This window comes from Fukomys damarensis, unplaced genomic scaffold, assembly GCF_012274545.1.
Source record: "Fukomys damarensis isolate Sample0158 unplaced genomic scaffold, DMR_v1.0_HiC HiC_scaffold_18, whole genome shotgun sequence".
In the NCBI taxonomy this organism is placed as follows: domain Eukaryota; kingdom Metazoa; phylum Chordata; class Mammalia; order Rodentia; family Bathyergidae; genus Fukomys; species Fukomys damarensis.
This window is the reverse complement of record NW_022900930.1, coordinates 48,608,523-48,617,835: the sequence shown is the minus strand read 5'-3', so window position 1 is coordinate 48,617,835 and position 9,313 is coordinate 48,608,523. Positions and strand designations below refer to the sequence as shown.

The following is a 9,313-nucleotide window of genomic DNA, read 5'->3' as shown; positions in this document are numbered from 1 at the left end:
GAAGAGGGAGGGAGGTGCCCGGGGGCAGCGAGAATGACGTGCGCTGGTGCAGAGGGAGTGGGGGCTGCGGGCCGGGCTCTTTGCACGGGCTCCTAATCCTCTTGTTTCGGAACCGTCAGCAGATGTGGCTCCTCTCAGCCGAATAATCCGTTAAAGGAATAATAATTTTTTTAAAAAAAGGAGATCGACCTCACCCTGGGAGGACTAGGAACGAGATGGGGCTTGGTAAGGATACATGGGGGAAAGGCTCCAAATTCTCGGTCCCTTTCTGCCTTCCTCGCTCACCCCCCTCCTCCTGCGCCCTCCTCCTTGCTCTCCTCCCCTCCCCCTCCTCCCCCGTCCCCTGCAATCCGCACTCGACGCGAGTTCACGCGCGGGGCTGGATTTCCAGGCTGCACCGCAACTTCGCTGCGCGTTATTGTCATCGGAGAGCGCTGCCTCCACAACCTTTGCCTCCTGCGCTCTCATCCTTCCCCCAGGTCCCTCTGCACCCATGCTCTGGTCCACTAAGAGGAGATTCGGAATTTTTTTTTAACCATGATCATCACCACGATGCCCCCTCTCCTGGTTATCATTTCCTCCTGCCAGGTGGGGCGACCACCGGCGCCTGGTCGCCGCCCGGCCGGCCCTTCCCCGGGCAAGGAAGCGGTGTGGGCTCGGCCCCAGCCCCGCTTCCTGGGTGCGGGCTCTGTACCTCGGCACCCCTCCCTCGTCCATCTGCGTGTGTGTTATCTCCGTCCCTTTTATTCCAGTAGATCTACGGCCTTTCGTGGGGCTGGCTGTGATGCTGCGAACTGCAAACAGTCTCGCAAAAAGGAAGACAAAAAGAGGAAGACCTTGGGTGGACGCCGGAACAAAGCACCGTGGGCTCTTGGCGAGACGAACGCGCTGGAGCGGTGGCTCTGGACACGGACAGACACAAGCGATCCCGCGGACGCCCGCCCTGCGCGCAGACCTCTCGGGGTATTCGGAATGAATTTTTATCGATCTTTTTGACATAGCTCTAAGAGCCAGGGTGAGGGATGGGGTTGGGTTTCTGTCGTTTTACTTATTTTTTTTTTTTCTGGGAGGAGTAGATAAATCGAGGACCACCCGTGTGGATCTGACTCGGTTTTTCTGTCCCCCTGCCTCGCCTTCTGATGCGCCTAAGGGACAGGGGAATGGAGACCGGAGGTTTAGAAAAGAGGAGCCGCCGGATGCGGCCTGGCCGAGCTCAGGGGATGGATGGGCCAGCTGGGGGAGGGTGGCGACCCAGTAGGGGACGGGTCTTGCCGGGAATGAGTCCGGGTGTCCTTGGAGAAAACCGTCCAGGAGAAATTGACATGTCCATATCCGCGCAAAACGAGGCAACTGGATTTGTGTGTAAACAAAGTGAAGAGGTAGAGGAGGAGAAGGACGAAGGAGGCTTCAAATAATGTCTTACTGTCCCTTTGGTTCTGGGGATCTCCTCTGCTCCCTTTTTTCGACTCTGGGGTCCAGCCGCATTATATACCGGTGACCTTTTAAATCTACGCCCACCTTTTGCCCAGTAAAGCCCATTGGCAGCAAGGGTGGGGTGGGAGAGTTTAGGGGTGCTCCTCTCCCTCCCTCCCTCTCTCCCCTCCCCCTTCCTCTCCCTCTCCCTCCGGCTCCTTCTCCCTCGCCCCCCCTTCCTCCCTCTCTCTCCCTCCCACCTCCCTCACTCCCTCCCTCCCTGCTACATTTTGCATGAGCTATCTAGGTCATTAGCATTTTAGCGTATGCAAGACTTGACAAAGCTGATGAGAGGCCAGATGGGCCTCGCTCTTATGGGTTTTTTTTTTTCCTCCCTCTTTTCCTTTTTCCCCTCTACCACTTGGGACCTGAGCGACAGGACTGCATCAGGAGAGTTGCGTGAGGCCGATTCCCAGATCCCGGCCCGGACCCAGAGCTCTCCCCCGCGGCACGCCCGGTCCGGCTGCGCTTGGACCCGGAGATCCAGGTAAAGGCGGCGGCCCCGCAGCCCTCCCTCAGGGTCCAGATCCAAGCTGAAATGGGTGGGCCAGGTTCGCTGCGCTGGGAAGCGGTGGGGTGGATGTTGTTTTTTCATTGTCTAGAGCTTCAGGCGGAGGAGGTGTAGCGCGGGGAGAGGGCGAAGGGATCTGGGGTAATTAACACGGGGGAGGCACCCCTCCGTCTCCCACTGCCACCCACACCCCCAACCCTCCACCCCCTCCGCTTTGCAGGAAAAGGCCTGGATGCGGGAGAACAAAGAGCCTTTGGAAGACGTCGCCGTTATCTCATTGTCTGCGCGATTGGGGGAGCTGCGGTAGGGAGGGTGCTGCGGTCCTTTCCTGCCGGCGCTCCCCGCCCCCACCCTCCCGCTGTCAGCGCGCACGCACTCGCGCCGCTTTTATTCCTCTCTCCCCTTCCCTCGCGGCACCTTCTCCCGCCCCTCCCTTGCTTTCATCTCTCCTTCCTTCCTGCGTTCCTTCCTTCCTCAGGAGAAAGGCCTCTCTCTCCGTGTTCACAGCGGACCTTGATTTAAATGTCCATACAATTAAGGCACGCGGTGAATGCCAAGAATGGGGCTGCCTGAGCACCTCGGGTCCGCGCGGCCCGCCGAGGAAGGAAGGAGGAGCCGCCGAGCTGGGCTTGCTCGCCCTGTGGCCCCGCACCAGACCTGGACCTGCGCCCTCACCCTCGGGGTGGGGAGGTGTGTGGCTCGGGACCGAGGAGGGTTTGGAGATGCAAAGAGACTCAGGGAGGGAGGCAGAAGTGACCGGTGACAGAATCAGACGTGCTGGGTGGGGGGGGGGTCGCCGGTGACTCTGCCGGGGCTGGCGTGCTGTTTCTCTCTGGGCTCCGCTGCCTAGAAGGAGAATGGACATCTTCTTCCGTGGCTATGTTTCTGTTCTGAATTTAGCCTGTAGTTTGCCTTTTGGGGGGGGAAATGTGGCATTCGGGAGGCTGGCAGACTGCCCCAGGGCCTGGGCTGTGCAAAGATTGTGTTCCGCCTGAGGTTTGGGTGGGGGTGGGGTGAGCATTTGGAAGGCGAGGGGAGCTGTTTGTAACCCTTTGCTGTAGAGCTGTGGGTACCTGACAACCCCAAGGAACTCACCGGGCTTTGCAGACACGAAGGATTAAGCTCCTGACAGTTTCAGGAGCTGTATCAAGGCTGAAAGCCCAGCCTTGGCTCCCAGAACCCTCCCTCCTACCCTCTGCGGCTGTTCCTGCAGTTTCAGGCAAATATCCAGGAGCTGCAGAGCAAAGCAGAGGCACAGTAACCCACGCCTCTGAAAGGAGGGATGCATTCCCTGCAAAATGTGAGTGTAGGAAAAACAGTTGTGTGTACAGGGGGTGGGGGGTTCTGAGGAAAGACTGTTTTGAAAGAGGCTGTCAGGGCATGGAAAGGTTAAGCTTCCCTCATCCTGAGGACCCTGATGCCCAAATCAGGCCTTGTTCCTATCACAACCCTGGGCAGTAGCTGGGTCTGTAGACTCCTGTCGCAGTCCCATGCAATCCCCAGTCCAGTATGAACAGCCAAGCTGCAGCGGATGGTGCAAGACCTGAACTCATTAATTTCCAGGTGGAAAAAATGGAGGACGGACACAGGCAGGTCCCCACAGTGGAAGGAAGGGCAGGGAAAAGGAGGTCAAGACCCAGGAAGCCTACTGCAGCAATCCCCCTCCCCAGCATGGCCAAGGCCTGACCAGGCAAGGCAGGGCCATAAGGGATACCTAGTAGTTTAATTTCATTCTTGATAATGGTAATCAAGACCTAAACGAGTGTCTGCAAAAGCTAACTGAAGGTCTTCTCTCCAAAGCCTCATTCTAGCCCAGTAAATAAACTATTATTCAATGACAGCATGAGTCAGTAGCCCTCCTGGCCTCTTTTCATCACAGGTATTCACTGAGTGCCTACTTACTAGGTGCCCCTCACGGTGCAGTTATTACATTTTAGGTTCTTCCTTATGCCCCCCTAAGGGAGTGCTTGGACTTAGGCGGGCGGAGACTTAAGTGTGCCGCACCCTGCCAAAGTACCTCCAGAACCTTCTCTGGGCCTTAGAAACTCAGCCCAACCTCACCCTTGCAGTGTGCATCATGTGACTGCAGCTGCTGGGCTGCCCCTGGGCCCTGGAGGTGAGCTTGGCAGCAGGAGGCGGGGGCACACACAACTGCTGACACCCAAGCCTTAGCGGGGTGGTCCCAAGAGATAGCAGCCCCTGGCTCCAAAATGTGCATCCCTGGACGTACCCCTCCAGATCCTAGATGCCTTCTGCCCTTTCTGGATGAGGAGGGCAGCTAAAGTGCTGTTCCTTCCTGGGGGTGCATCCCCTGCCCCCACCACACTCCTGGAGAAATCTGGTCTAAGCCTTTAATGCCCAAACCCCTCACTGCTCTGCAGTCCTCCCTGAAATCCCTCGCTGATGTGCCCTGGGTACCATCTCCTGATGCCCCCCAAGTGAGTGCCCCTGGAGGTGGAAACCTGACCTCACCAATAGCTTTCCCACCAGGCACCTTGGGTAAGGCCTGTCTGCCTTGCCACCACAATCTGCCCTGGCAGGCAAGAACTTTTGTATTTATTACTTACATAAACTCAGAGAGTGGGAGTGGTGTGGGTTTGCTGGGTCTGTGTGCCATGATAGGAGTGTTTGCCTGAGCCCACCAGGTCTTGTTATGTAATGTTTTCATGTGGGGCTTTAATGGCCCTCTCTGCCTCTTGTGTAATTTCAAGGCCCCTTTTGCATTGACCAAATGGAATATCAGCAAAGGTCAACCAGATCTGATTCCATTCCTCTAAATTCAGGGCCTCTTTATGCCCAGTAATAATTACACAAAGAGCCCGAGAATTCTGGTCTCCGAAGATATTTCATTTTCCACATCATCTTTACTTCTACCTGTCCATTTGAGCCCTCCAAATTGTATCCTGAGGCTAAATCAAAGGGGCATGGGGATGCAGGGATATGTAAGGTGGAAAATGTAGGACAGTATTGATTTGAAACGAACATTAGGGAGGCCCCTGGGTTCGGGTACCCCACCCACCGAGTTGGTGGGAACACCTGTGTTTCTCAAGGTAACTGACCAACAGTTGGATAGACTATACCAAAGGAGAAACTGCTTATCTCCCCCGCCCCACCCAGGTCTGTTCCAGAAAGGAGGGGAAATTGGCCCTTTATCAGAGGCAGACCTAAGGCCTAAGTTACTTCTGTTGCCAAAGGGGGAGAGGATTCTGTGACCCAGCTGGGAGCATTAATTGGACATTTGGGGGAGAGGTGAGCCCTGTGCAGGTGTGTGCCCACATTTTGCATTACAGAGCCATAGCCAGGGCTCATTGACAGGAAGATAAAAGGACACACGCACAAAGCCCGTCCACAGTGTCCACAGGGACGTTTTCTCTTTCCCACTATGGAACTTACGTAATGCCCGCCCCCCATCCCAACCTTAGCACACAGTTTTTCCTCTGGAGGCAGCTGCAAAGCTTTTTGCCTGGGACAGATGGAGCCTCCTTTCCTCGTCGGCTCTGTGGGTGGCTTTGGAAGCCGGTGAGTCAACATGGGCTGACTGAGGAGTTGGGTGTGTGTGTGTTGGGGTTTGGCCGGCTGATTCACACCAAGGAGGATGTCAATAGCAATAATGAGAATGCTGGTACCTAATAAAGAATTTTTTTCCCACTTCCAAGTCCCATCTACAGTTCTTTTGTTGGGTAGTTTTGCCCAGTCTTACTCGATCTGGCTTTTAAAACACGTTTTAATGCTTAATGACATTTCAAAGAAAAGGCATTTCAAGAAAAAGGACCTCAGATTTAGTGAACGCAATGCAGGGTGGCTTTGTGTCGCCCAGGGGTCTGGGGGAGGCCTTGAGATCTTGAAGCACCAAATTTAGGAAGCAGATGGCAGTGGGGCAGCTGGTTTTACTGAGAGCAAAGAATGTTCCAGGTCAGTGGGAAAGGAAGTATCAGCAGCTCTCAATACCTTCACCTTTTCACTTTCTGATTCTTCTTTTGTCTTGCAATGTAAACGTTGCCCTGAAATGAGGGCCTGGGCCACCAACAGAAACCCCCCCAAATAAACCTCCCGGGTGCATCCCAAAGGATTTTGCTCTCAGAATTAAATGGGGGGGGGCAGGGTCATTTAAAATTCTAATGCAATCTATTTGTTGCTCGGGCATACACAGTGCAAAATATCGAGATCCGGGACTTAGGAGGCAAAACAACTTCGTTTTGCTGCTTGTGTCACGGTTTCAAGGCGTCCTAAGCGGCGGGGTGCAGATCCGCTGAGGGGTGTGGGCTGCAAGCTGTTGGCCAGGCGGCCTGGGGACTCCCTTTCCATCACGCACGAGGCTTTTCCCCCCAATGCACCTAGACATCTACACGTAACAAGGCGAAGATAAACGGCCACTGGTTTCCCTTTTCTCCGTTTTGGTTTTCTCTCCGGAATCACGCCCTCTTGGGACTCCTTCCCCGAGATTGGGATCACCTACATTTCCCAAGGCTTTGGACTGAGGTTTGGCCCTCGTAAACGCGAATTCGTTTCAGTCCGGCTCCAGGATGCACCCAAAACCGAAACCCTAAGGCGCGAGGGACGCAGGAAACCGGGCACCCTGAACGCGGGGCCGCCGCCAACGGGAGGGACGGCCCGGAGCGCCCGTCTCCTTTTCCGCGGACCTGCGTTACCCCTGCTTGCTCTGGAGCCACTCAGCCTGGAAGACCACGTTAGAGGTAGGACAGGGTGGGAGGCGGCTAGGGGCGGGTTCATCCTCAGCTCGGGAAAATGGGCCGAGCCACACTGGAGGCCTGGGCAGAAGGAAATGTCACCCTCTCTGCCCCCAGCTCTTCCCAAGCTCAGGCCTCGGCCTGGACACCGCGCACCTGCCTGTCCTCTGTCCTCCCCCGGGTCTCTTCCTCGGACCTGAGACCTCCATCGCCCAGAAAACCGGCCCCCCGGAAACCCTCCCCTGCCAAAAGGGTCAGAACGTGGCCAAAAGAGGTCCTAAGGGTCCAGCCGGAAGGGGACACTGCCGGGAGGGGGGGACAAGGGCCCCACTGGAAAAGTCACTCCGTGATCGCCTTCTTGGCCTCCCACCAGGAGAAGGAAAGCCCTTGGGGGAGACGGGTGCCTCAGTGCGTCTCCCCACTCCCTTCTTCGGGCACTGCACACCCCAATCTCTGTCCTCCATACTCAGGGTGACTGGGCCCAGGCATGGGCATCTGACCCCAGACCTGGGGGCAGAAACTCCCATCCCCAAATATGCTGCTTCCCAACTCCCACAACACTCTAAAAAAAGTAAAACAACAAAAATCTTCAGTCGGGAGGGCAAACAACATGCTAGGCAATGAAGGCAGCAGCGGAAGGCCCTGTCCTTCCAAGCCTCGGACCAGAACCCGTGCCTTTATAAGAGGAGGAAATCCCTTTCGCCCCTCCTTTGTGGGACCCACCAGGGTGCAGCATGAAATAGCAGACCAGTACCCTGAAATCACCTTCACAGCCCTGGATCAAGGTCATGCGTGGGCCGTGGGCCGCAGTCCCGCGGCCCCGGGAGGTCACAGGTCAGGGTGGAAAGATGCTGACCCAGGCTGTGGCCCCAAAGCTGACACAGGGGAAGGTGCACCTGGCTTCATGGCTGGGGGGCTCCTCCAGCCCCTCCACTCTTGCACAGACTAATGTGGCAATGTTTATTCCCATTTAATTGAGACACTGGTTTAATTTCACATTGCTTCAGTTTAAGGCCCAATGGGGTTTTCCGCAGCGCTTTTCCCCAGTGCTTGTACGGAAACTAATTGCTGTTAATATCCAATTTTGGTGTTTTTATTTATTAACCAGTTACACACCCCACAGCCCAGGCCTTGCTGCTAGCTGTGGAACCAGCACACTTGGCCTGGCTTCTGCCTTCTCCCAGCATCCAGTAGTCGCCTGAGGTCATCTGTCTCTGTCCCACCACTCCCTGCCTTGGGGAGGTTGCTTTAGGGCTCGTCCACTTTCTGAGGGAAATTTCTTCTTGGCAGCCGAAGTAAATACTTTTCATTATTTTTTCCAACAGGAAGTGTAAGCTTCCCCTCTCCCTCAGTGCCTCCAGACTCCTCTGAAGCCATTTTTAGAGCAGCATTTCTCCACCCGAAGAAGCCGAGGTGCTTCTGCCTCTGGAGCTTCCGTCCTTTCCCCTGCCACTCCTGTCCTCCCCGACCCTAACCACAATGTCATAAAACTACAGAATCCATAGGACACCCAGATTCAAAGGGTGTGCTCAGAGGAGGGAAGCCGAGAAGCGTCTGAAAGGGCTAGGCCTCCTCTGCAGGCCCTGGGTCCACCATGCAGGAGCCTGCTGTAGGAGCTGGGTACTGCAGCCTTAGTAATGAGGTGATTTCTTGCCTCCCGGTTTTCTGTGTGCCTTGCGTGCACGGGTGCACGGAAGGAAGCAGTTCTCAAGGCTGGCGCTCTGGAAACCGGAAAATAAATAGAAATTACAGCGACAGCAGAATCCTCCTTTGTCTGCCTGCCCTCTTTCCCGTGTTGGAAAGTGCTTTTGATGCCTTCCTGCACCCTGTCAGCCTCCTGAGCAGCCCTGTAGCAAGCAAACCGTAGCGTCCGCTTCATAACCGGATGGGGAGAAGAGAAAATGTCAGAGCAGCTGGCTTTGCTGCCCTCCCTCCGGGGCCACCTGGAGGCTTCCCTGCCGGCCTGGGAATCCTCTGGTCAGATTGGTCATAGGGGGAAGTGGGTGGTGAGTGTTGGGGGCATATGGGGGGGGGTCCGGGACATTGTTAGGAAGGTGGCTTACACATAAGGTTCAATGAATGCCACCCAAATTGGACGTAATTAAATTAGCAGCAGCTGGCCTGCTTTTCCGGCAGAAAGGCTACAATTATGCATACGGCCTCTTGGGCAAAGGCTAGATAAGAGTGGCCCCCGAACCAGCCAGGAGCTGAACAATGTTCTTAGCCCCTGCTGAACTCACCCAGATATGTGGTGTTTTATTTTCAAACGAAGAGACTGCCAGCCATGCTTCTCCCAGGTGGAATTTCTAAAGGAACAAGCCCGTCTCTAGAACCCTTCAGCCTCCTTGTAGAGTGCAGGGTCCTTCTACTCAAATCCGATCAGCACCGTCCCTGCTCCACGACTCACCCAAGGCTCTCCCCCGGGTGTGCCCTCTGAGGTAAATGTTAAGAATAATAAATTCCTGCCTCCTTCTCCTCGCCCCATGGAGACATCTGTGCTGTCCGTGTTCTCTAAGCGGTGCCAGGAGAAAGGAAGACTGAGGCTGGTCTGTTTCACACGAGGGTGTGAACTGTCGGAAATCACTCTCCCAGAGACGTTTTAGTTTATGTTTTTTGTTGTTGTTTATTATCATACAGTTTA

At 55.3% G+C, this 9,313-nt stretch overlaps 1 protein-coding gene across 1 annotated transcript; it reads left to right on the top strand.

The window, feature by feature from the left end:
- Positions 1-33: 33 nt before the first annotated feature.
- Positions 34-8,640, top strand: LOC104861499. The gene is made up of 6 exons (XM_033765523.1): positions 34-225; positions 753-963; positions 1,847-1,960; positions 2,205-2,287; positions 6,496-6,678; positions 7,998-8,640. Exons 1-6 carry the CDS (start codon positions 216-218, stop codon positions 8,144-8,146), a joined length of 750 nt encoding a protein of 249 aa, XP_033621414.1. The 5' UTR covers positions 34-215; the 3' UTR covers positions 8,147-8,640.
- The last annotated feature ends 673 nt before the right edge of the window (positions 8,641-9,313 follow it).